Source organism: Gasterosteus aculeatus, chromosome Y (genome assembly GCF_964276395.1).
Source record: "Gasterosteus aculeatus chromosome Y, fGasAcu3.hap1.1, whole genome shotgun sequence".
In the NCBI taxonomy this organism is placed as follows: Eukaryota; Metazoa; Chordata; class Actinopteri; order Perciformes; family Gasterosteidae; genus Gasterosteus; species Gasterosteus aculeatus.
In genome coordinates, this window is record NC_135709.1 from 7,572,428 (window position 1) to 7,600,092 (window position 27,665).

The 27,665-nt window shown below is 44.8% G+C and overlaps 1 protein-coding gene across 1 annotated transcript; it reads left to right on the plus strand.

Moving 5' to 3' along the window:
• The first annotated feature begins 22,759 nt into the window (after positions 1-22,759).
• LOC120812811 (retinaldehyde-binding protein 1-like) lies at positions 22,760-26,883 on the plus strand. The gene is made up of 8 exons (XM_040169024.2): positions 22,760-23,102; positions 23,666-23,709; positions 24,360-24,488; positions 24,761-24,965; positions 25,237-25,415; positions 25,587-25,745; positions 25,934-26,044; positions 26,207-26,883. Exons 2-8 carry the CDS (start codon positions 23,698-23,700, stop codon positions 26,333-26,335), a joined length of 924 nt encoding a protein of 307 aa, XP_040024958.1. The 5' UTR covers positions 22,760-23,102; positions 23,666-23,697; the 3' UTR covers positions 26,336-26,883.
• Positions 26,884-27,665: the final 782 nt, after the last annotated feature.

Genomic DNA, 27,665 nt, shown 5'->3' on the forward strand with positions numbered 1-27,665 from the left:
CTGTACTGAGGTTATTACCCTGACTAGTGTAGCAAACGATCCATTCACCAATCCCTGAGACACGTGTATGTTTCTGGTGAGCATGACTCAAGCACCTTCAGCTATGTTTAGTGTGTCTGGTAACTCATTTCTAGTTCCTTTGTATGGTTGGGCTTGACGAGCCATTCTTCCAGTTCGTGGGTCCTTCTTGTAGTCATCTGCATCGATCTTGGTGATATTAGAATGGAGCAGAGCTAATGTTACTGAGTTGTGTGAATCGACCTGTTTATTAGTTGCAAAGATGTGCAGGACATCAGGTGGACAAAGTGATGGTTCAGTGATGGTCTGTGACAACAAGGCTCTATCTGCTTGAGACAACTCACCTGACTTTCCTTTCACACAGATCCGGTTCAACATCTCTGCAAAGGCAACATCATCCTTCTGCCGCATAATCTCAGTCAGGGTGATTGTCTGAAAGTGTTCCTGCCATAGATCAATCTCACATGGCTCGTACACACAGAGGGTCTTGGACTGTCGCATTGGTGGTAGCTGATAAAAGTCTCCAACAGCTATTACTGACATTCCTCCAAAGGGTTTGGGACTACCTTTGATCTGTTTCAGTCTTGCATCCACATAAGCAAACAGGGGTTTTGACACCATGGACACTTCATCAATGATGAGGATTTCAGAATTTAAAAGTTCTGATCGGACTTCATCCAGTTGGTTACCAAGTCCTTGAAATGGAGGTTTCAGACTTCGTGGAAGCTTGAGCAAAGAGTGCAGTCTTGATCCTGATATATTAAAGGCTGCAGTTCCAGTGAAAGCTGTCAATAGGACCTCCTCCTCAGAATGGCTAGGCAGTTTGCACAGTATCTTAGATGCTTCTGAGTAGATGCATTTAATAAGATGTGACTTTCCTGTTCCAGCACCACCATTGATGTAAAAGAAAAACTGCTCAGGATTTAGGCCACAGACACGCTTTACGCACCAGTCTCTAACTGCATAGAACACACATGCTTGTTTCTGGTTCAGGTGATACATTTGCCGTAGAAGTGTGGGGTCAAAGGTCGGAGGCTCTCTGATGGCTCTGGCTTCTGTTGCAGCATTAGCTTGATTAGTGTATTCTGGAATATTTTCTTGAACATTTTCATGATCTGGCTCTCTTGCCTCCAGTTCTTTGATACATTCCAACCTTTCCACTTCAGATTCTGGAGCCAGATTGCACTTGTGATGTATTTAGACACAAAATCCGAAACAGTCTTATCGTCATCCTCCTTAAACACAGGTGCACCTTCTACCCATATGAGTTGGTTGAAATAAATTAGTTTAAGTTTAATTTCTTCTCTGAAAACCATGAGTCACATTTAATTTGACTGTAGAACACATTGTTGTCGTGATTGGGTAATTTATTGTTGAGGATGCAAGACAAAGATGTAATTCTTGTAGAGACAAAATATTGTGGTGGAAGGTGGTCTAAACTGTAAACCAATGTAACGTCAGTTGAGCTATAGCAAAATCATAATGAATCAGAAATGAATCAACTCACAGCTCAGAGTCAGCAATAATTCACCAGCAGTAAGGGTCTGCAGTTAAACACAGAAAGGAGGAGTCCAGGAAGAGTCCAAGGAGGGTGAGGGATGTAGAGAATAAAAAAAAGAGACATTCTCAGTTACATTTTAAAAAGCAACCTCATTGCTTATTTGAATTAAAAGTTATTTCTGGTGGACTCTGTATGTCCTTATTTATAATCACTATCTCGTTCAAAAGTCATTATTTTATTCATTATAAATGTCTAAAGTTATTACTTCATGTATTGTCCATCTCATTCCAAAGCATGATTTTCTAGGAAGATAATTGTATGTTGCAGTGTGAAACTGAGCTGTGTGGTAATACTAACTGTGTTTCTAACAAGACTAAACTGTTTACCTTTGATTGCTGTCATTGCTTCTGAAGGATTTAAGATGTGCAAATCTATAGCACTATGGTACATAGCATTCAAGATGTTGCTATTCATTGATGAATGAAGTTAAATTCTCTGATTCCGGCTGCAATATGCAATATTTTCTGATTGCTTTGCTTCTCTATGAGAGTAAACTGAATGTCTCTGATTTATGGGCAAAACACAACGACATAATCCTGGGAGACTTTTGCATGACGTTTTCACAATTGTCTAATATTTTAAAGGACAAACAACTGTTCAACAAATAAGATAAGAACGAAATAAATCAACAATTGAAAAAAGCATCCAGATGCTAAACAGTTATGTGGCCTGTTATCAATTTCAGGTACAATATTACTATACTTACCAACCACAGAGGAGATGATCGATGTTCTGTTGTCTAGGAGAGGAAACAATAAGACTAACTTGTAGTAAGTTTAATGTTGCAGCGTTTAAAAAAAAAAGTAATTACAGAAGTAGATTACAGTAGTTAAATATTGCTGATATAACATGACAACCCAGATTAAAGTCAATCTAAGTCATACATAAAATAAATATGTATACAATAAATAAATAAAAATAAATAAATAAAAACAGATAAAAAACACAGACATGCCTTAGACAAGCACCAACAGTATTTATGACATAAATGAGCATGTTCTTACTCAAGTCAATGGTTAGCCTCAGCTAGCGCCTAGCAGGCTACTAGAGCTAATTATGCTAATGTTGGTTTATTTATTTGCATTTTAACATTTCTCAGCTTGATTTAAGTTAGTTGAGTTAATGAAAACAATGATTTGGTTTTAGAGGTTTCATAAATGCATTGAAATTGGTTGGTTGCTCATTTATAATTTCAACATGAATGGAAGTGTGGAATATTCTGGCCGAAATATACGACTAGTTACGAATGACTAACTAGTAACTTAGCTATCTAAGTAGTGAGCTAAAATACAAGGTAATTTGGCCGTCATAATTAATTTGTACATTGGCCATTGGCATTACTAACCCCAGCATTAACAGTGTTTCAAAAATGCATTGAAATTGGCTAACGTTAGCTAACCGTACAGAAATCTAACAGGGATTTGAGTTCCTCATGACGGCATTAGCATTATGCTAACGGCATTAAGCTAACGTGACTAAGACTAAGACATGGTAACTGACAAATGTGTTAGCTAGCTAGTGTAGGATATTAGAAACAAATTGACGATCCGGTTCATAAAATTAATAAAAATGCATATAGTGTACACCAGAATACAGCCATGATTCTGAAACTGTAATCAATAAAGTAATGACAATATTGTAAAACCACTGTAATTCTGCAACTGTAATAGAATAATACCAATGTACAGTTATGATTGTATTTGATGTAATGTAATCAACTGGAATGCATGCATGTAATACTTGAGCAACAACTGATATTGACTAAGGATCATCCGAAATCCGAGTTACATTGAACTCACCAGAAGACCACTCCCAGAGGTGTGGACACTGACTTTCACACCTTTAAGCATTGTTATAAATACCTGTAGGAACCATTGTTCTCGAGTTCGCTGGTGGAGGCTACAGACGGGCACTAGGGATGGTCAAAGGACTGACCTGGGGCCTGTTGGTCGCTGAGACCAGCGGCTCCTCAGCTGAGATGTTCTTTTTACCACAACGCCATCTCCTTTATTAAATACATTTGATTTGAACCTTTTGATCAGCGATGACCTCTGTCCGTCTGGCGTTTCTTCATTTTTGAACACAACACTAGCGACCTAATTAGCCGATTCATCCCTTTATAACCGTTACAATACACTTTTACAGAGAAAAGGGGAAGTCCGTGTTAGCTGCTATGCTAGTGTTAGTCACAGGTTCGTGATTATGCCATACAGGGGGGTTTTTCAACTTTTCTTTTTATGTTTATGTTTGGCATGAGTTACAGAAACATTATGATGCTGTTTTAAAATGCTAAAACTTAATCTAAACCATTCAAATAATGAGCCGTGAGCAGAGGTGCTCAATGCTACTTACCAGAGAAGACTTCAGGACAAACTAGAAAATGCATTTCCTGCTGAAAATGCGTTGGAATGCAAAAAGCTGAAAGCTGAAATGAACTTCAGAAAATTGCTGAAATTACAGAAAGTTAAAGCGAATTTTAATACATTTGCTGGAATTACAGATTAGATTAGAAAAGCTGAAATTAATTTGAAATTGCTAAAAATACAGAAATGGGAGAAGCTGAAAGGAATTTCAATAAATTTGCTGAAAAAGCAGAAATGAAAACAGCTGAAATGAATGTGAAATATTGCAAAAAAATACAGAAATGAACATTAAAGCATTGCTGTTAATACAGGCATAAGAAAAGATGAAATTATTTTAAAGAACTGCTGAAAATACAGGAAGTGGGGAAGCTGAATTTCAATAGATTTTCTAAAGAAATACAGAAGTTGCAGGAGCTTAAATTAATTTTAAAAAGTAAAGAAATAACAAAAGCTGAGATGACTAAAAAGAGGTTTAAAATTGTTTGTAGTAATATTAGTAGTAGTATTAGTTATGGTTGTAATTGTGGTATTAGTAGTACTAGCAGTAGAAGCAGTAATAGTAGGTTTTTGATACTAAACCTACAGCAGTAGAAACAGCTGTAATACAAATACTATTAGCCATAGTGGTATTTGTAATAACATTAGTAGTAGTTGTAGTATTAATAGCAGTAAAAATACTAGTAGTATGGTAGTAGAAGTATCAGTTGTAGTACTACTAGAAGTACAAGTAACATGCTTAGTGGTTGTAGTAGTATTTGAAATAGCAATACGTATTTCAACGAAACCGCTTCATGGTTAAGGTAGAGATAATCATTGAGGCTTTTATTTTGTAATGATGGAATTGATTTAAATTGAGCCAGGAAAGCTTCCCAAGGCGTCCTACCGTCATATTTCGGCGTTTTCACCGCTGGGGCTGCACACGAGTGACGGGCGCCGCCATTGAAGTTTAACGCTACGGAAGAAACCGCGGGAAACTTCGGTGTGGGACTCATGGTGGCGGCTCTAGCCATCCTCACCGTAGACTCTCTCAGACGTGCCCTCGCATCCCTCGTAGCTCCGTCGAAACTTCTGGCCATGTCCTTTGACCACCCGCCAGCTCCCTCTTCCTCCGCTTCTCCCTTTTCTTCCTTTACCGTAACGTTGACGTTAGTCCCGTAGACACGATCCATGGCCGCAGCGGGCTAACCGGCTAGCTCTCCACCGGCTCTCCACAGCGATCTTGTCCGTTCAAAGTCACTTCTGACACCAATGTAGCGTCGGGGTGTAGTGCGTCACTCAGCACACGCAGGCGAATGGACGTTTTGGTAGCAATCCTTTATGTTAGGTCTCCAGCAGCAGAAATACATATACCCCACGCTATTGGTACACTCACTCGAACTTGCAGTCGGCAATAACAACAACCTAGAACTCCGCTAGCAAACTTGACTAGCCCCCCAAAACCACAGGAACATCCGCCTCCCACCGTCTCCCCCAATCACTGGCCACCCTCTGTCTAGCATGACCCGCAACTCCCCCTGATTGGCCAGCGTGCGGGGACTGACGTGAAACTGGCTTAACAGGGTCGCTACACCATTTAAAGTGTGTTTTAAATCCCGTATTACTAGCGACGATTCACCTTGCGTAATGAGTCCTATTCGGACAGAGGGGGGACTGCGGTCAACTCAGCCGAAGCTTGAATTTTAGTACACGTATATGGTGACATATTGAACAAGTAACCGGAAAAAGGGCTATTTAAATAGCAAATTCCGGACAATGTGTCTACGGGACTACTCGTGTACAAGTAAAAGGCCTATAATTGCCATTTCCAAAACACCATTTCTCCATAATTGAGCTGCAATAAAAACAGATTCATCAATAGTTCCAGGCCAAGATCAATGTACCTTTTGTTACGGACCTCTTTGACTACTACCATGCTGAATTTGAAACATTTTACTGTACAGATTTGGAGATTTCTGCGAAGTAAAAGTCATATTTTTGCAAGTTCAAAAACACCACCAGAGCTCAAAGATCAATGATCGATTTTGTAATCGTATCGTCTGATCTGAGGCCGCATGTTCTGGACACTTAGGTACAGAGAGAGGCAGAGCTGTCAACTGATCACCATCTGGTTGTGAGCTGGGTCAGAGGATGGGGGAAGTCTCGGGACAGACACATTCCTGTGGAGGTAGGGGACATTGAGCCAGAGTGGTGTATGTTGAAAACCTCCATTGCTGAAGCCGCGGCAGTGAGTTGTGGCCTCAAGGCCTTAGGTGCATCAAGGGGCGGTAACCCTCGAACCCCGTGGTGGACACCGATGGTCAGGGAAGCCGTCCCACTGAAGAAGGAGGCCTTCCAGGTTATGATATCTGGTGGGACTCCGGAGGCAGTATACCAACAGGCTCGAAGGTCGTGATGGAGGCAAAGCAGCGAGTATGGGAGGAGTTCGGAGTAACTATGGAGTCATTGTCCAGAATATTTGATTAAATACCTTTTATTCCGGTTACTTGTTCAATACCGTAATTATCAGCATACACGTGCACTACAATTCAAGTGTTGGCTGAGTTGACCGCAGTGAAGGGGGGGATGGGGAGGGGTGTAGTAGTAGTATAACCAAGCTTATTTTAAGTGCTTCGGTATGGAAATGCTGCATCCTACCTAACAGGCTTAAGCTAGCTAAAGTGGCTCTAGCTAACGTGGCTCATATGACGTGGAGGTGGTGAATATAAGAGAACGGCTATCTCGAGAAGATTGGTGCACACTTAGAGACGTTGATGGACATTATCTTTTGAAGAGAAAACGGACCGTTTTGAAGCAAATGTAGATGACTGTGCACTAATTGACGTAGCAAGACGGCGCAATTGCCATGGACGATTCTAACCATAAGAGGGCGCCAAAGCCCACTGAAAAAGCTTCGGATGACAGAATCAGCCGGCTTATTCGAGCTAGAAGAGGTAAACTATCTCAACTTACAGCCATGATGAAAACTATTGAAAACCTTAAAATTGATGGCAGAGATGTAAAGAAAGTGGAAGAGATGCTCAGTCAAAAGTTTTGCAGTTTGAGGATGTTAATGCTGAAGTGGTAGCTTTATTGGATGAAGATGAAGGTCAAGCAGATCAACATAATTGGTTGGTAACCAAGATCAGCACCCATAAGAGACTTTGTGGAAAATACTGAAAGCTGATGTTTTGCAATGTGGAAAAAAGTGAGAAAGCAAAACAGTGTCTCTGGAAATACTTTAGCAAATAAATCTGAACAATGTGATGTCAATGCTGAGGACAGCGTCTCTCAAGTTGGGAAAGAAAGACGTCGTAAGAGTAAACATGGCTCATCTGTGAGCTCTAGCTCAGTAGCTTCATCTGTAACCACAGACTGCTCAGTGCACATTAAGGAAGAAGCAGTGCATGCAGCTCTGATCACACGTTCAGCTGCATTAAAAAGGAAACAAGCACTTGAACTTGAGCAAAAGCAGATAAAGGCTAAATTGGAACAACTAAACATTGATACTGCTATTTCGGAATCCAGTGTAAAGCTTAAGGTGCTCGAAGAGCATGACAATGCCAAGGAAAGAGCCAGCAGTTATGCATCGAAGAAGTCTTCTCAAAGTAAGAAAGGAGACCATGATCATGATCCCCATCGGCCTGAGAACAATAATGGTGGGCTGTATGAAGTCATGCAGAGGCAAAATGAGATCAGTGCAATGCTTGTCAAGCAGAAGACTATGTCTTCCCTCCCTAGCAGAGACATTCCAGTGAATAAAGGTGACCCTCTTACTTACAAATCTTTCATTAGGGCCTTCGATCATGCCGTGGATAGAAAAACTGATGGCTATCAGGACAAGTTTTACTACTTGGAGCAGTATACCAGTGGGGAAGCACAAGAGCTTGTTCGCAGTTGTGAGCATATGTCAGCAGAAAGAGGCTACTCGGAGGCCAGGAGGTTACTACAAAAGCATTACAGAGATGACCTGAAGAAAGCCAATGCATACATGGACAAGGCGTTGAAATGGCCTCAGATCAAACCAGAAGATGGTAAAGCATTAAGCGCCTACGCCCTTTTCCTGGTTGGTTGTAGAAACACTATGGATCATATAGAACAGGGGTTCTTAACCTTTTCGACCTTGAGGCCCAATTTTTATAGTACAAAGTGGCCCGGGGCCCATTAAATATTAACACTGTATAGCTCTCCACAAAACAGTATGTCTTCGTGCAAACTACTGTCCCAGCGATAGCGAACAAAAACTAGCAGCAGTGCAGCATTCGTGACATCCGTGGACTCGTCTAATTGCAAAGAAAAAAAAGGGCTACTTTTTATTCTTTCTGTAAGTTGATGCTGTATGTCTAAGGCCATGTCCGCGATACGGTGACTCACAGTGTCGTTTGAGAGTGGGATGGTCAGCAGCTTTTTTGCAGCGGCCTCTCCGATTAGCTCACGGCACATATCAACAGCGGCAGGCAGAACCAACTCCTCCGCTATGGTGAATGCTTTCTTACTCTGTGCCACACGTCTGGCTACGAGGTAGCTGGCTTTCAATGCACATTTAGAGTTGTTTGTCAGTGACACGACAGACCTTTTCTGCATCTGCAGCCCAATTTCCTTCCTCTTAAAATATTCCACCGGCTTTCCCACAAGCATCGGGTGCTTGGTCTCTAGATGCCGCTGTAGTTTTGAGGGCTTGAGAGCTTCGTTGGACAGCATTAGCCCACACTCCACACACTGGGCTTTTGGCACTGCCTCTGTTCCTCCATTTACGAAACCGTATTTAATGAAGTCGAGATTGTATTTCCGCAAAAACTTTGTCTTCTGGGTGGGGGTATCGGCAGGACGTTCGTCTTCATTTTTTCTTTTTAAAAACGTATCCATTTTTGCTGCGAAGTAGACAGTCTTCTTCTCTGTGTATTGGCGCTTTTTAAACAACCGAGTGATGCATTACCGCCACCACATGGTCGAAAGCTGCACGCAGTCCCGCGGCCCTTGCGGCCCACAGGTGCAAAACTGAAAGTTTTTTGCGGCCCTCTAGGGGGCGCTGGTGGCCCAAGTTTGGGCCGCGGCCCTATGGTTAAGAATCACTGATATAGAATACATGGAGGAAATGGATAATCCTACTAACATGCGAGTTGTCATTTCAAAGCTTCCCTACAAACTTAGAGAGAAGTGGAGAACGACGGCATTTGGCATCCAAGAGAGAGGAAGAGGACGAGCAAGGTTCTCTAACCTAGTGGACTTCATTGATCGGCAGGGAAAGGTGGTTCTGGATCCTCTTTTCGGAGTTGTGGTGGAGAGCTACCAAGACACTAAGGAAAAGGATAAAACTATGAGAGAAAGAAACATCAGGAAAACTGGTCAAAACGAAAGCACCTTTGCTACAGGTGTGCAGGACACAACCTCAGGGACAACGGCAAGGACAAGCAGCCCAGTAAAAGATGTTGCTACAGCGTTCCACAAACCATGTTTATTCTGTCAGAAGAACTATGCCCTGTCTGTCTGCAATAAGATTAAAGATCTGACTAACAAAGAACGGATAGACTTCCTGAGGTCTAAAGGCCTTTGCTTTGAATGTCTTACAAAGGGGCACCTTAGTAAAAATTGCAAAAAGAGAATGACGTGTCAGACTTGTTCCCAGGGCCACCCAGACATACTCCATGTCATTAAAGAACATGCTGCAATGGAAAGAGTTGAAGAGAGCAACGCTATCTCAAGTGCCTGCGCGTCACTGGATCAAGAGGTTTGTGGAAGCACTGGGGCTGGAGGAGAGTGTGTTTTAGCTGTGGTACCAGTAAAGCTGAAATCCAGAAAGAGTGAACGATATTTAGAGACATATGCCTTCATAGATCCTGGGAGCACTGCAACATTTTGCAGTGAAGAGCTACAAAAAACACTAAACCTTAAAGGAAAGCGCACCCAGTTTCTTCTCGACACAATGGGTCAAGACAAGTCTAACGGTCACAAATTGATTAATAGTTGTGTTCTTTCAGACCTGGAACTGTGTGGTATTGAAGAAAACACATACATCGAACTGCCAAAGGTGTTTACACACAGCCACATCCCAGTAAAGAAAGAAAACATCTCACAACAGGAAGACATTTCACACTGGCCTTACCTGAAAGACGTGCGTCTCCCTCGCATTGAAGCAGAAGTCGCTCTACTTATGGGTGCCAACATCCCAAAAGCCATTGAACCATGGAGAGTCATAAACAGTGAAGATGAGGGACCCTATGCAGTCAAAACTGCCCTTGGATGGCTGATAAATGGACCTCTCAAAAAGGGTGAAAACCTCAAGACAGCCAGTAGTAAACTGAAAAGCTACACTGCTAATCGCATCCCAGTGGTGGAAATAGAAGAATTGCTAGTGAAGCAGTACAACAAGTTGCCGCTGAGAAATGAAAGCCTCAGAGTGCCAAACAATCGTTGCATTGCTCAGCAGCGAGTTGATAGAGAAAACTCAAAAGAAATCCAGAATTCCACGAAGATTACAAGGCCTTCATGAAAGGCATTATTGAAACAGGGTACCCTGAGAAAATACCCACTGAGCAGCTCGGTCGTCAGGATGGCAGGGTGTGGTACATTCCTCACCACAGCATGTACCACCCAAAGAAAAAGAAGTTAAGAGTGGTCTTTGATTGCACGGCTAAGTATCAGGGAATGGCCCTAAATGAACAATTACTCCAAGGACCTGATCTAACCAACACACTCATTGGTGTCCTGTTAAGATTCAGGGAGGACCCAGTTGCAGTTATGGCGGATATAGAGTCCATGTTCTACCAGGTGAAGGTCCCGGAAGAAGATGGACATCTGCCACAGTTTCTGTGGTGGCTGGACGGTGATTTGGATGGCAAAAAAAAGAGTTTAGGATGAAGGTTCACCTTTTTGGTGCCACATCTTCACCTAGTTGTGCTTCCTATGCTCTAAGAAGAACTGCAGAAGATGCAAAAGAAGTGACAAGCGGAGAAGCCGTAAAGACTGCTAAAGAATTTTTATGTCGACGATTGCCTAAAATCAGTAGCAACAAAGGAGCAGGCAATCAGTCTAGTACAAGACCTACAGGACTTGTGCTCCAGAGGAGGATTTCATCTGACCAAGTGGGTAAGCAACAGCAGGACAGTCTTGTGTTCCATCCCTGATGTAGAAAGAGTTTCTAAAGTAAAAGACATGGACTTCAGCCACAACACACTTCCCATGGAACGGGCCCTTGGAGTTCAGTGGTGCACAGAGACCGACAACTTCAAGTTCCAGATAAATGTGCAAGACAAGCCTGTTACTAGATGTGGAATCCTGTCCACCGTCAGTTCTATCTACGACCCTCTTGGCTTTCTGGCGCTGCTGATGTTGCCAGCGAAGCTCATCTTGCGAGACCTGTGCAAGAAGAAACATGGTTGGGACGAAGAGATTGAAAATGAACACGCAAAAAGATGGCGTGAGTGGTTGTCAAATTTGGAGATGGTAGCAGGATTTAAGATACCTAGATGCATCAAACCAGACGGGTTTGGACCCCACAGTCAACAGAGCTTCACCGTTTCGCTGATGCTAGTGAGGATGGTTATGCCACTGCCTCTTATCTTGTGTTAACCAGCCAGGACAACAAGAGACACTGTTCCCTCCTAATGGGAAAGTCGAGAGTGACACCACTCAGACACGTCACAATACCAAGATTGGAACTAACGGCAGCTGTCGTTGCTGTCAAAATGGACAGAATGCTCAGACAGGAACTACAAGTCCCATTACGGGAATCTGTTTTTTGGACTGACAGCACTACGGTGCTCAAGTACCTTTCAAATGAAAATGCTTGCTTCAAAACATTCGTAGCAAACAGTGTTACCATAGTAAGAGAGCATTCTCACCTGACACAATGGCATTATGTCAACTCTGCATTGAATCCCGCTGACCAGTGTTCTCGAGGGCTGAACGCTGAGAAGTTAATCCAGAGCAAGACATATAGCCAAGGTCCTGCATTCTTGCTGAAACCACAAAGTGAGTGGCCAAAGCTACTGGATCAAGAGGACCAGAGAATACTTGCCACTTCTTCAGGACAGACAAAAGTGGCACACACTACAGAGGAACCTGATGCCAGGAGATATCGTCTTGATAATGGATGAAACCGCCCCTCGCAACTCTTGGATCATGGGTGGTAAGTAAATACATTGCCAGACTCCAGTGGAACGGTCAGGCGAGTTAGTGTGAAAACCAAAACAAACACACTGGACAGACCCATTCACAAACTCTGCCTGCTGAAGCCAGCAGAGTAACCAATTAGACATCAGGTGGATAAAAGAATGTAAAAAGTATTTTTGCACATGATTGAGTTATATTACATTACATTACATGTCATTTAGCGGACGCTTTTATCCAAAGCGACGTACAATAAGTGCATTCAACCATAGGGTACAAACTCAGGAGAACAAGAAACAAGAAAGTGCAATTTCCTCAAATAAGCCAATTTACAATTTGCTATAGATGAGTGACGTTAAAAGTACAATTTAAGTGCTACAATTTGTTAAGTCTTTAGTCGAGGTAGAGTCTGAAGAGGTGTGTCTTTAGTTTGCGGCGGAAGATGTGAAGGCTCTCTGCGGTCCTGGTGTCTTCAGAGAGCTCGTTCCACCATTTCGGCGCAAGGACAGCGAAGAGTCGAGATCTAGTTGAGTGTTTTGCTCTCAGTGAGGGAGGGACGAGTAGTTTTGCAGATGCAGAGCGGAGAGTGCGGGTTGGGATGTAGGGTTTGACCATGTCCTGGATGTAAGCTGGACCCGATCCATTCACAGCATGGTACGTGAGCACCAATGTTTTGAACTGGATGCGGGCGGCCACCGGTAGCCAGTGAAGAGAGCGGAGGAGTGGAGTAGTGTGGGAGAATTTCGGAAGGTTGAAGACCAGTCGAGCTGCTGCATTCTGAATGAGCTGCAGAGGTCGAATGGCGGTGGCAGGGAGACCAGCCAGGAGGGAGTTGCAGTAGTCCAGGCGAGAGATGACAAGAGCCTGAATCAGTACCTGCGCTGCCTTCTGAGTGAGAAGGGGACGTATTCTCCTGATGTTGTAGAGCGTGTATCTACAGGATCGCGTTGTCGCGGTGATGTTGGGAGTCAGGGAGAGTTGGCTGTCGAGTGTGACGCCGAGGTTCTTAGCGGTCAAAGTGGGCGTTAGTACGGAGTTCCCAAAGTTGACGGTCCTGGGTAAGCGAATCTTTTCCGGGAAAGAGAAGTAGTTCAGTCTTGTCGGGGTTGATTTTCAGATGGTGGGCGGACATCCACTGCGAATCAGGAATCAGGAATCAGGAAACATTTATTGGCCAAAATATGTCAAACATACAAGGAATTTGTCTTGGCGGTTAGTGCGCGACAGTAGACAGACAAGACAACAGTGCACAGGTAATAAAATAAAGTGGAATGAAATGCTAATGCAATGGGTTAGTAAGAATAAGGCTAAGGCTATGGGTTAGTAAAAAAACAAGGGAATAAAGTTAAACACATTTTAAATATTAAAAAGTTAAAAAGAAAAGTATTAAGCATAAAGTGCACTAACAAACAAGTAACAGACAAGAGACAAAGTGACAAGTGACAAAGTGATGAATTGCAGTTAAAGTGGCATGTGCAGTGTGAGGGGGAGTGACCGGTGGAGTGTTATAGTCAGGCAGTGGGGGACCGGGCTCTGTTGATGAGCCCGACTGCCGACGGGAAGAAACTGTTCGTGTGGCGGGAGGTCGTAGTCCTGATGGACCTCAGCCTCCTGCCAGATGGAAGGGGCACAAACAGTTTATGTCCGGGGTGGGAGGGGTCGGCCGCGATCTTTTTAGCTCGCTTCAGAGACCTGGAAGCGAACAAGTCCTCCAGGGACGGCAGATTGCAGCCGATCACCCTCTCTGCAGAGCGGATGACACGCTGCAGCCTGCCCTTGTCCTTGGCTGTGGCTGCAGCGTACCAGACGGTGATGGAGGAGCAGAGGATGGACTCGATGATGGCCGTGTAGAAGTGGACCATCATCGTCTTTGGCAGGTTGAGTTTCTTCAGCTGCCTCAGGAAGAACAACCTCTGCTGAGCCTTCTTGGTGATGGAGCTGATGTTCAGCTCCCACTTGAGGTCCTGGGTGATGATGGAGCCCAGGAAACGGAAGGAATCCACAATAGTGACGGGGGAGTCACACAGGGTGATGGGGGAGGGTGGGGCTCTGTTCCGCCGGAAATCCACAACCATCTCCACTGTCTTTAGAGCGTTGAGCTCCAGGTTGTTCTGGCTGCACCACGACACCAGATGGTCAGACTCCCACCTGTAGGCGGACTCGTCCCCACCAGAGATTAGTCCAATGAGGGTGGTGTCATCCGCAAACTTCAGGAGCTTGACGGACTGGTGGCTGGAGGTGCAGCTGTTGGTGTACAGGGAGAAGAGCAGAGGGGAAAGAACGCAGCCTTGGGGGGAACCGGTGCTGATGGTCCGAGAGGCTGAGACATGTTTCCCCAGCTTCACGTGCTGCTTCCTGTCAGACAGGAAGTCTGTGATCCACTTGCAGGTGGAGTCGGGCACGTGCAGCTGGGAGAGTTTGTCCTGCAGCAGAGACGGGATGATAGTGTTAAAAGCAGAGCTGAAGTCCACAAACAGGATCCTGGCGTAGGTTCCTGGGGAGTCCAGATGCTGGAGGATGTAGTGGAGGGCCATGTTGACAGCATCGTCCACAGACCTGTTGGCTCTGTAGGCGAACTGCAGGGGGTCCAGGAGGGGGTCGGTGAGGGACTTCAGGTGGGACAGGACTAGCCGTTCAAAAGACTTCATGACTACAGAGGTCAGGGCGACGGGCCTGTAGTCATTGAGTCCTGTGATCCTGGGCTTCTTGGGGACAGGGATGATGGTGGAGGCCTTGAAGCAGGCTGGTACGTGGCATGTCTCCAGGGAGGTGTTGAAGATGTCAGTGAACACCGGAGACAGCTGGTCAGCACAATGCTTCAGGGAGTGAGGGGAAACGGAGTCCGGACCGGCTGCCTTACGGGGATTTAGTCTTCTAAAGAGCCGGTTAACGTCTCTCTCCAGAATAGAGAGGGTCGTTGCTGGTGGGGGAGGGGAAGGTGATAATGATGAAGAGGCGTGAGCACCTGATGGGCTGGGGGAGGGAGGGGAGGGGGACTGCAGCAGGTTGGTGGAGCTGTGGGGGATGGGAACAGGACATTGTCTTTCAAATCTGCAGTAGAACTCATTGAGCTCGTCTGCCAGGTGGAGGTCATTCATGGAGTGGGGGGTTTTTGGCTTGTAGTTGGTGAGGTGTTTGAGGCCTCTCCAAACCGAAGCAGAGTCACTTGCTGAGAACTGTTGTTGGAGTTTCTCAGAGTACAGTCGTTTAGCGTCTCTCACCGCCTTGCTAAACTTGTATTTTGCCTCTGTGTACAAGTCTTTGTCCCCGCTCCTAAATGCCTGATCCTTCTGCAGGCGTAGTGTTCTGAGTTCCGCTGTGAACCAGGGTTTGTCGTTGTTGTAACTCACCCTGGTGCATGATGGTACACAGCTGTCCTCACAGAAGCCGATGTAGGAAGTTACAGCCTCTGTGAACTCATCCAGACTGTCAGTAGCAGTCCTGAAACCATCCCAGTCTGTGCAGTCAAAGCACGCCCGAAGATCCTCCAGCGCCTCACTGGTCCACTTCTTGAATTCCCTCACCACAGGTTTGCAGAGCTTTAGTTTCTGCCTGTATGCAGGAATCAGATGGACCATGACGTGGTCAGAGTGTCCCAGTGCAGCACGAGGGACGGCGTGATAAGCCCTGCTGACTGTGGTGTAACAGTGATCCAGCGTGTTCTCCTCTCTGGTGGGGCATTTAATAAACTGTCTGTATTGAGGGAGTTCATGGGTGAGATTTCCTTTGTTAAAGTCCCCGAGGACAATAACTAAAGAGTCCGGGTTGGTCCGCTCCACACGCCGTATCTGGTCGGCGAGTGTCCGCTGTGTCTCGTGCACGTTGCCCGGCGGCGGCATGTAAACACCGACCAGGATGAATGAAGCGAACTCACGGGGGGAATAAAAGGGTTTGCAGTGGATGAAAAAAGTTTCCAGATCAGGAGAACAGTGTTGTAGGATCACCGTTACGTCGTTGCACCAGCTGTTGTTGAAGTAGAAGCAGATTCCTCCACCCTTCGTCTTGCCGGAGAGCTCCGTGTCGCGGTCCGCTCGGAGCAGCTGGAAGCACGCCAGCTGGAGCGCGGAGTCCGGTATCGATCCGCAGAGCCACGTCTCCGTGAAGCGGAGATGTCAGTTAGACAGACAGAGATCCGAGCCGCCACCTGGGTGTCCGAGTGAGGGAAGGAGAGAATTAGTTGGGTGTCATCGGCATAGCTGTGGTAAGAGAAGCCATGCGAGCAAATGACAGCGCCAAGAGAGTTGGTGTAAAGCGAAAACAGGAGGGGACCCAGCACGGAACCCTGAGGAACTCCAGTAGTAAGAGGACAAGGTTCCGACACAGATCCTCGCCAGGTTACCCGGTAGGTGCGGCCGTCGAGGTAGGACAAGAGAAGGGAGAGAGCAGAGCCTATGACACCAAGTTCATGAAGGGAGGAAATAAGGATCTGGTGGTTGACCGTGTCAAATGCAGCAGAGAGGTCCAGAAGGATGAGGACAGAGAGAGAGAGAGAGGCGGCTCTAGCAGTGTGGAGTTGCTCTGAGACAGCAAGGAGAGCAGTCTCTGTGGAGTGGCCTGCCTTGAAACCTGACTGGTGGGGGTCAAGGAGGTTGTTACAGTGGAGATAAGAGGAGAGTTGATTAAAGATAGCACGTTCAAGGGTTTTGGACAAAAAGGGAAGAAGAGAGACCGGTCTGTAGTTGTTTTCTTCAGATGGGTTGAGGGTGGGTTTCTTCAGGAGAGGGTTGACTCTTGCCTCCTTCAGAGAATTGGGAAAACAGCCAGATAACAGAGCGTTGTTGATGAGACAGGTGAGGAACGGAAGAAGGTCAGGTGCGATAGATTGTAGAAGATGTGATGGAATGGGGTCAAGAGGGCAGGTGGTCGGACGGGCAGAGGTTACTAGGGTAAGAATTTGGTTAGGAGAGAGGGTCGGTGGGACGCATGAAGTAGGAGGTGGGTTTAAGAAGGAGGAGCGTATGTCAGCTATTTTCTTGGTGAAGTAGTTGACAAAGTCTCCCGGAAGAAGGGTGGAGGGGGGAGGAGGGGTAGGGGGTTCGAGGAGATTGGAGAAGATCGAGAAGAGTTTTTTGGGGTTAGAGAATGAGGATTCGATTTTGGATTGGTAGAAAGAGCTTTTGGCAGCAGAGATAGAAGCAGAAAACGAGGAGAGGAGAGATTGAAATTCAAGCAGGTCGTCAGGTCGTTTATATTTACGCCATCTCCTTTCCGACGCTCGCATGGTGGCTCTCATGGCACGGACCGGTTGAGACAGCCACGGAGCCGGAGGGGATTTGCCAGTCCGTCGTGTCGTAAGAGGGCAGAGAGAGTCTAGAGAGGAGGAAAGAGTTGAGAGGAGAGTCTCTGCAGCAGCGTTCGGATGCAAGAGTGAGAAGGAATCAGTTGAAGGGAGGGCTGATAGAACAGAGGATGCCAGCGAGGAGGGAGAGAGGGAGCGAATATTGCGACGAGCCGGTATAGAGTTAGTCAATGAGGGAGGTTTGTTAGTTATAGAGAGTGGAAGGGAGTAAGAGATGAAGAAGTGATCAGACACATGAAGTGGAGTTACAGAGAGGTTAGTGGTAGAGCAGTTTCTAGTAAAGATGTAGTCAAGGTGATTGCCGGCTTTGTGAGTAGGAGGAGAGGGACTGAGTGACAGAGCGAAGGAAGAAAGTAGGTGTAAGAGGTCAGATGACTTCTCTGTCTGGATGTTGAAGTCACCCAGGAGGATGAGCGGAGGTCCATTTTCGGGGAAATTAGACAGGAGAATGTCCAGTTCTTCCAAGAAATGACCTAAGGAGCCTGGCGGACGGTAGAGGACAATGATGGTTAATTGTACCGGGTGAGTGATTGTTACAGCATGGAATTCAAAGGACAATGGGGTGGATGGTGGTAGAGGGAAGAGAGCAAAGCTCCATTTGGGTGAAATGAGTAGACCTGTGCCACCACCCCTACCAGTGTGGCTGAAGGAGAAGGCGGAGGAGAGAGCGGCTGGGGTGCATGTGTTCTCAGGTGTGATCCAGGTCTCGGTGAGAGCGAGGAAGTCGAGTGACTGCTGGATCGCGAAGCCGGAGATGAAGTCAGCCTTGCGAGTCGCTGACTGGCAGTTCCAGAGACCTCCAGGTGCTGGACATGTGTGGAGCGGGTGGGATAGGTGAGAGAGGAGAGGTTACGATAGAGAGCAGATCTAGCCCGAGGCCTGTAGTATCTGCGGGAAGAGATTCGAACAGGCACGGGTAAAGGGGTCAAACACATTATTAAGAATAGCAGAAGGCGCCGCATTCAGCCGCCCCGAAGACTCCACGAAAGACTCCCTGGTCTTTGTTCTGCTCGTCTTCGTGCTGCGAGGATAGGCTAACGCTTCCCACGATTTCTAGTTAAATACTCCCTCGTTAGTGGTAGTCGGCTGCGGCTGCGCTGGCTGCTCCCCTGTCGTTTAGGAGACAAAAGGTCGATTGGCCTCGACAGAAACTCCTCAAAATGCAAAGCACCAATAGCTTGACACCCTAATCAGTGAACAATCACCATGTGGTGTTTTGACAAAATGAGAGTTTAAGGATACGAGTCTTATTTGCTTCAGAAAACAAGGCAAAAACAGACTTAGATCAGGTCAAAACCTAGCAGAGTTAGGAGGGCACACTGGCAGTTAACTTAATAGTATAATCTAGAACACAAACTGGCACTAAAAGACTGAAAGAGCTTGAGCAAACTAGCAACCAAGATAACTTCAAACAAAGAGAACTGGCCGTGAGACGACAAAAACTAAAGCAAATCAGCAATTAAATTAACTTAAGACACTAGAATCAACAACAAATTTAGCAGACTAGCTTGGTTTAAAGAAAGAGATACTTAGTCCGATTTCAGGTCGCCTGGATGTCTGGTGGCCTTGTAGAAGAGATGCACACTATATTATATGTTGTTACTAGTATTTCATATTTGATAATTGTTTTGCAGTCGGCATAAGCAATTAGGGGCTGGAAATGTAAGAGCCATATTTTCCTCGATAAGATGTGTTTATTGTCTTATAAAAAATGTGCCATAGCTCCTTTAAGTTTCATTGCTGATGATGTCATAGCCTATGTTCTCCAGTCGAGGTTTATCAGTCTGCAGAGCAATACAGTTTTTTGACCGTTGTTCCAAGTCGAGCACTAAATGTTTCTTGTAACTTTGTATCTTTTTAAAACGAAGTTGCTGTCTATGAAGAATCATTACGCGTCAAGCTCACGGCCCAAACGCAGACTGTGACAGTAGTGGTAATGACATCATCGAGGACGGAATTAAGATTGCCGCTATACAGATATTTTGTCTCTTTAAACTGGAGGTGAGTTAAGTCATTAAATGAATAGTAAGAAGTTCTGCTCTTACATTAAATATAGAGAACACTTTGGTAAAACACAAACTGCAGTTTTCATTTGAGTTATTTATCAATCCAGGTGAAGCTTATAGAAGGGAAACACCACTCTGTCTCAGGCTCTGCTCTCTCCCTTCTCTCGTCCTACCTCGACGGCTGCACCTACTCGGTAACCTGACGAGGATCTGTGTCGGAACCTTGTCCTCTCACTACTGGAGTTCCTCAGGGTTCCTTCCTGGGTCCCCTTCTCTTCTCGCTCTACACCAACTCTCTCAGAGCTAACGCCCACTTTAACTTCTAGGAACCTCTGCGTCACACTCGACAGCCAACTCTCCCTGACTCCCAACATAACTGCGACAACACTATCCTGTAGATACACACTCTACAACAGATGTCTTCAACAAGGGGTCCGCGAAGGTACTGCAGGGGGGTTGCAAAATGTTTGGTTGATAAGACACTTTTTTTAAACAGTTTTTTTCCCCACAATTGTAAATGGGTTCAGAATCACAATTTTATTTATGGTCTTTAAATACACATTAACATGAATACAACATATTGAAGCGAAGAGATAAATTGATGGAGAAGACGTTATCTGTCAGTCCGCAACACACACATTCAGCTTCCCTCAGCAGCTCTCAAGCTGGGCACCGGTTCACTCACTGCTCCTTTCATGCAAGTACGACAGCGCAGGCACCAGCCAATCAGATCGCGTTTATGCTCACGTCTAAAGAGAGTGAAGCTCAAAAATAAAAGATGGTGGACCAAACTCCATAGAATAGGGGGTCCCTGCTCCACCTCGCCATCAGTTTGGGGGACCTTGGCTTGAAAAACGTTGAAGACCTCTGCTCTACAACATCAGGAGAATACGTCCTCTTCTCACTCAGAAGGCTGCTCAGGTACTGATTCAGGCTCTTGTCCTTGCTCCGAAATGGTGGAACGAGCTCTCTGAAGACACCAGGACCCCAGAGAGCCTTCACATCTTCCGCCGCAAACTAAAGACACACCTCTTCAGACTCTACCTTGACTAAAGACTAACAAATTGTAGCACTTAAATTGTACTTATAGCTCCACTCATCTATAGCAAATTGTAAAATTGGCTTATTTGAGGAAAATGCACTTTCTTGTTTCTTGTTCTTCTGAGTTTGTACCCTATGGTTGAATGCACTTGTTGTAAGTTGCTTTGGACAAAAGCGTCAGCTAAATGACATGTAATGTAATGTAAACACATTTTTAAAAACTAGTTCCACCTGTTGCAGCTGCCTCCGAACACGGTGCCTCAAAGGTTTTATTTTGTAATGTTGGTATTTCATTACCTCTTCCTGTAAGCTGCTCTAAAATGTCCTAATAAAACGGCTTCTGGTTCAAATGAAAGTGACTTTGTTTTGTTGTGGGTCCACTGCAGCAAAGGTAAAGAGCGAAGATTTGCTCTGGCGTCACTTTTAATCGTGGTTTCTCTCCCAGCATTCCCAGTTAAATCCCAGGGACTGAAACACTCACGTGGGTCTCTGAGCTGAACGCCGCTCAGCTTCTATGTCACGCCGTAAAGGTTTAAAGATGAGTGATAAACGTTATGTTTATCATTTCTATAACCTTATCCAAGCATGGGAACAAGCTGCAGGTGGAGCTGTACATCTGTTTTATGCACCGGGGCTCTAAAGAACTAAATCATCAACTCACACACATGCAAAGCCTGAACTCACCCCACAGCTCAGGCTGTAGTGAGGGAACACAAGGGAACATTGTTTTTCACAATCCATCTAATTTTGTTCTGCAAATGGCTTTGTTAGGCTCAGGGCTGATTTAGCAGATTATTAGACTGCTTCACTGTTGCATCAGGAGCGGAACGAGTGCTGCTGACGTCAGAGGCAAAAAGACGGACGGCGATGTGTCCCAAAGGACATATTTTAAATCATTTTTTTTACTTTTTAGTTATTTCAGTCATTACCTGCTGAAGCAATGTCTGTTGCTGAAGGCGTTGACGTATCGGGGGCTCGACACATAAAACAAAACAAAAAAATAGTACAGAAAGGAAAAACAACTTAAAATATGTATACACTTTGTAGGATATTAGAAATAATCTGACAACCTGGTTCATAAATTAATAAAATGCACATAGTGTACACCAGAATACAGCCATGATTCTGAAACTGTGTAATCAATAAAGTAAAGACAATATTGTAAAACCACTGTAATTCTGCAACTGTCATAGAATAATGCCAATGTACAGTTATGATTGTATTTGATGTAATGTAATTAACTGGAATGCATGCATACATTAAATGTAATACTTGCACAACAACTGACATTGACTAAGGGTCAAAATCCGAGTTACATTGTACTCATCAGAAGACCACTTCCAGAGGAGTGGACACTAACTTTCACACCTTTAAGCATTGTTATAAATACCTGTAGGAACCATTGTTCTCGAGTTCGCTGGTGGAGACAACAGGCGGGCACTAGGGATGGTCAAAGGACTGACCTGGGGCCTGTTGGTTGCTAAGACCAGCGGCTCCTCAGCTGAGATGTTCTTTTTACCACAACACCATCCCTTTTATTAAATACATTTGATTTTAACCTTTTGATCAGCCATGACCTCTGTCCGTCCGGCGTTTCTTCATTTTGAACACAACAACTTGTATAAATGTATTTGAGTAACACTGTTTCAGTTGATCATACATTAGTCTCTTTAAAGTATTATTGCAATGTTGAACTGTGGATCTAACAGAATGCTTCATAGAGGTGATGTGGGTATTTACACAGAACTTTGAATGGTATCTAATGATGATTACAGGATTAGTGCAGCTCAGGACGAGTGAGGATTCATTAGGAAATAGATGTACAAAGGTGTTTTTTAACATAAACATACATTTCATCCACCCACTGATGTCAAAGAGGTTTTGACGGAATAATTTCACTCGACAGCAAAAGACCGAAATTACCACGACTACGGCCCCCTGCTGTGTCTGCTGGGTGGGCGCTCTTAGTTGATTTGTTTGCACTCACTCACACTTCTGTCGCTCAATTACTTAAGATTAATGTGGAGATTTTTCGGGTGTCCGATTAGATAAAAGTGCTCACAGAATTGAACACATTATATAAAGCTTTGCATTACTCTCAGCTCCCGATCTATCGTTTAGGGTCCATGTTTACTGATGTGAATCCGCCATGTCGAAATCTAAAATCCTTGTGGCTTGGCTGTGGGTGTGTGTGTCTGTGTTTGTGTAAATGTGATTATGAAAACATGTCATTATTGATCCCAGTCCTTTGCATGCAGAGTTAAAAATGAATTAGAATAAATCAAAGACTAATTGGAGAAAGTAATTCCTCTCGCCCGCTCGTCCCATTGAGAAATATTAGAGCCAGAGCTCCCAAAACAACATCACATCTATAAACATGTGACACAGGCCTCCTCCTCCCACTGCAGTGATCACGTTGTAGAAATCAAACACTCTCCATCATCATTAAACAAGTCTCCATCAAAGCCCTCCTCCATCTTACACCACCTCTTACCTACTCACGGATGACCTCATGCGCCTCTTCATCGCGGGGAGCCCTTCCATCATTGGCCGGCCTGTCCCTCGCCATCACTTCCTCCCGCCCCTCCGGCCCTTTAGTGCTGATTGAAAAATAAAAAAAGTGGGATGTAATCTGGTGTGACGTCACTAATCCCGACGCTACAAATCAGAGGTCCCGTCGCAGCGGCTCCACACCACCGACATCCCGGGACTCTTCACATCTGCCTCAGGTAAGAGTCCTCTGCTCCAGCTGCTGCTTCTTCTGCTCCTCAGACGGCGTACAGCTCCCCGTCTCTCCGGCGCCTCTGGCTCCCTTTTCAAAGCGGTTTCAAGTGTGTAAATGTGGATATGGGGCTGCCTTTGAATTGCATTTGAGGTATTTGAGATTTAAATATAATAAAGAGTCAGCAGTTGCATCGTGTGACCACGTCTGACGAGGTTTAGAGCTGCATTCCTGCTCTTACTAACTATACTTCCCTCATGAATCCATCTGATGGTTAGTATTAGTTGTGTTATATAAAGTGGAAGTTTAGTGTGGTTAGTATCTTAAGAGCTTGACATTCTAAAATCCACAAATATTTTACATGTTCTGCTGCATATCTTAGAAAGAGCAAGGTTGTATTCTTTATTTTTACTTGAGAAAAGATAATTCAATAGATTATTTCATTGGTATTAGAAAAGCAGGATACTATGCAGAGTTTAAAATGCGGGTGGAAGGGGGATTAAAGTGGAATACAGTGCGTCCATTGTTTGTTTCCTTTTGTTATTTACTGCCCTTTTATTTTCCCTCCAGACGGTGAGACGCTGATCTACAGAAGAGAAGAGATGGCTGTGGTTGTAAGTGTTGAGTCGATATTAATGCTTTACGTGTATTTCTGAGCTCTAGCGGTTCTAAAGGCCTGTGATTGTTCACCAATTACCTTTTACTCAACCGCAGCTCTCTCAAGACAAAAGTAGCATTAGCAGCTAATCTCTACTTTAGGTCCTTCCTGCGTATTTACAGGCTTTACTGGACTCGTGGGTTGTGGGGCAGATTAATGAAACACAGGCCTATTGATTATTGAACACTGGTGTGTTCATACAATCATATCAGGCATCCAAAGCAACACAAAAGAGACATTCAATGCACACCTAGTGTGAATAATCAATAGGTGATATGATCAAAATGCAAACTGCACTGCTGCTCAAAGACTTATTTTCCTCTTTACCATCTGCGTGTTTGTTGGTTGAATCAGTTACATATTTGTTTAGGATTTGACAGGTTAGTAGAATGCCCCCCCCCTCCTCCCCCAGTCAAACTCCTCCTACTTTCATATTTTTAAAACATTTATTTCAACATGAATACTTTGCCGGCGATCGGTTTCCAATGGGAACCGACCGGGCAAAACCCCTTCTGGCCAAGTTGTGCGTTGCAGTTTTTTAAAGCATTCAAGCGATTCCTCCACCGAGCTGCGGCCGAGTCCCTCACACCGGCGCTGTGCTTTCAGAGTGGAACTTACCGCATGGTGTCGGAGGAGGAGCAGGCCTTCCGGTCCAAGCTGGAGCGCCTCACCGTCAAGGACCACGGCCCGGTGTTCGGACCGTGCGCCAGCCTACCGGACCACACCAAGCAGAAGGTACATAGCGTCTCATCGTTAAGGGGATCTATTGACACAAATACGATATTATATTCAGAACTGTTTCAATTATCGTAGTTTCCCTCTACTAGAAAGGGAAGGGCAGTCGCCTGGTTGCGATCTCCAACCTCACCTGTAGATGGCGCTATATCACACACTGACGTTTACGAGCTTCCCTCGTGATTATCCTTAATTCAAACTCGAGTTCAGAGAATATTAAACCAACCTGTTTTAATGGTTGATCTGACCGGCTGGTCTGGTTCCCTCTGCAGGCCAAGGACGAGCTGAACGAGACGGATGACAAGAAGGTGTCGGCTGTGAAGGAGCTGAGAGGAATAATCAAGGAGAAGGCAGATGGTGGTGACGATCTGGCCAAGGGTGTGCTGGACACGTTTGGGAAGAAACCCGACGGCCTGCTGGTCCGCTTCATCCGCGCCAGGAAGTACGACGTGCCCAGAGCCTTCGAACTGATGAAGGGTACGTCAGGTTTTCTACCAGAGGATCACTAACTCCTGGTTACAGCATGCACATCCCGCATTTAAAAACAAGAAATGGCAATGATAAACATGTGTGAGTAGTATGAGTTGTGGTATGAGCATCACAATATACTTAAAGTAACTTTTTACTGTTTTTAATGTATGTGGGGGAGTAATGCTTCAGACATAATAACATAACACATATGCATGATGATAATGATGGATTTACAGATGTACACTAATAAATCAACCCCCCCCTCCTCCCCCTCCAGGCTATGTGCGCTTCAGGAAGGAGTACCCTGAGCTCTTTGAGAATCTGACCCCCGAGGCCGTCCGCAGCACCATCGAGGCCGGATACCCCGGCATCTTGCCCAGCAGAGACAAGTACGGCCGCGTGGTTCTGCTCTTCAACATCGAGAACTGGGACTACGAGGAGATCACATTTGATGAGGTACAAATTCTAATGAACAAAGTAAAGAAACAACAAAAACAAATATTACATCGCAATTAATAATAAAAACACCTGCGTGATCCTGCACCAGGGCTCTTTTTTCATTTCTTTACGTAGTACCGTGAATATTAATGGATCAAAATACATAAATTGATGTGTGTGTGCGTTCAGATCCTGCGTGCGTACTGCGTGATCTTGGAGAAGCTGCTGGAGAACGAGGAGACTCAGATCAACGGCTTCTGCATCATCGAGAACTTCAAGAGCTTCACCATGCAGCAGGCGTCGGGAATCAAACCCACGGAGCTCAAGAAGATGGTGGACATGTTGCAGGTGGGAAGGACACGCGTTCGGGAGATGAAAGCTGCGAACAAAAAGCCACGTTGAGAAGTTGTTGTTTTTTGTTTATTTGTTTTTTAAATGAAGTAGAAAGACTTTTACCTCGACGGCGGGTAGAGCTGCGTGTGGTTGACAATATCTCTCCTCGTGGGTGTTTATTAAATCACTGCTTGTTCTTCCAGGATTCATTCCCTGCTCGTTTCAAAGCCGTGCACTTCATCCACCAGCCCTGGTACTTCACCACCACATACAATGTGGTCAAACCGCTCATGAAGGGCAAGCTGCTGGACAGAGTGAGCCACACACACACACACACACACACACACCTCCTCCCTGCAGTTCATCGCATGCAAACCGAGTCGGATGAAACTATGAAGTGGTATCACGTTTTGTCAAATAGTCCACTGACACGTTGTTACAATTACATTTTTTTCTCGCAATTGTCCTCGCTGCAGGTGTTCGTCCACGGAGACGAGCTGGAGAACTACTACAAGGAGTTTGAAGCCGACATCCTTCCCTCAGAGTTCGATGGAAAAGGCTCAAAGTACGACGGCAAGGCCACGTCGGCCAAGCTGTTCGACTGAAACGCACCCGCTCTGAAGGGTTATTACATATTACAAACCCCACAGACTGTAGAGATCTAAAAGCCCCAAAAGCTTTGAATGAAAGTCTCGAGTACATGTTGTGTTCACGAGGGTCGAACAAAGTGCAGGCCGACATTCATTCATCTCTTCTCTTCATGGGGCTGGACACGGTAGTTTTTCTAGTTTTCAAAGCTTCGAAGGGTTAATTTTCATAATCATTATCCTAGTTATTGTCAAACTATGTGATGTGTAGTCAATGGGCAACGAATGCTAAAGCACTAGTTGGAAATTTGACCGGTGAGTCTTTAAATGTCCATTCAAGAGTAATAAATTAAGAAACATTAAGTTTTCTATCTCTTTCTTGCTTGGTTTGTGCTTTGTTTGGACTGTAGTTCAACCACACAGCTGTTTTTAACACTGGCAGTCTCTCCTTAAAATACAAGGCTGATGTTTGAACAAGTGCCTGTCTCGTGTGTTTTTAAATTGTTCTTTGGTGCCACCTGGCACCAAAAATAGTCAAATGTGCAATAAACTGTATATAAATAGAAGCTGTGGTCTTTGAATCAATTTTCAATGTTATTAGCAATCTTAGTTTAGTGTGTAAACACTAATTAGTACTAAAATTAGTACTAAGCTCGTGGTTAACGGGGAGGGGGGGGGTGGCGCAGTCAAATCCTTGGCGATGGTCCGGTCAACGTTCCCCCCTCCGCATGATTTCAACATGGACAGTATGTGGCCCCCTTCCTAAAATAAGTTTGACACCCCTGCTCTACAACAAGAGCTAATTCATGCGGACTTGCCAGCTTGTCTTGCCGCAGAGTGAATTACCATAATTATTGTAATGTTCAGTCGTCTTAAATGTTAAATGTAGAGCTAAATGTAGACTCTACATTTAACATTTAGATTTAGATTTAACATTTAGATTTAACATTTACATTCAGATTTACATTTAGATTTAACATTTAGATTTAGATGTAACATTTAGATTTACATTTAACATTTACATTTAACATTTATATATAACATTTAACATTTAGATTTTACCCTCACAAGCCAGCCGCTGCAGAAGGGATCAAAGAAACTATCGAGGGCCTCATCAAATCAGGCGTATTGGAGCCCTGAACTACAAGAAATAGAGAAAACGTTTGGGATCAAACATATCCTTTTCCTAACTCTTACAAGTGAACGGATCAGATAGTGGCCGGATGGGAATCATTGTTCCCTTTTATAACTGTAAACAAAAATGTGGATCGACTAAATTATGTACATTTCAATATCCAGCGCCTCACCAATATGATGAGAGATGCTCTGGAAAGGGTGCACAGCCAAC

What these genes read in the sequence shown, in the direction of transcription:
- LOC120812811 (XM_040169024.2), top strand. An exon ending in CGGACCACACCAAGCAGAAG is followed by an intron (nt 24,489 to 24,760) that starts GTACATAGCGTC and finishes TTCCCTCTGCAG; the next exon opens with GCCAAGGACGAGCTGAACGA. An exon ending in AGATGGTGGACATGTTGCAG is followed by an intron (nt 25,746 to 25,933) that starts GTGGGAAGGACA and finishes TTGTTCTTCCAG; the next exon opens with GATTCATTCCCTGCTCGTTT.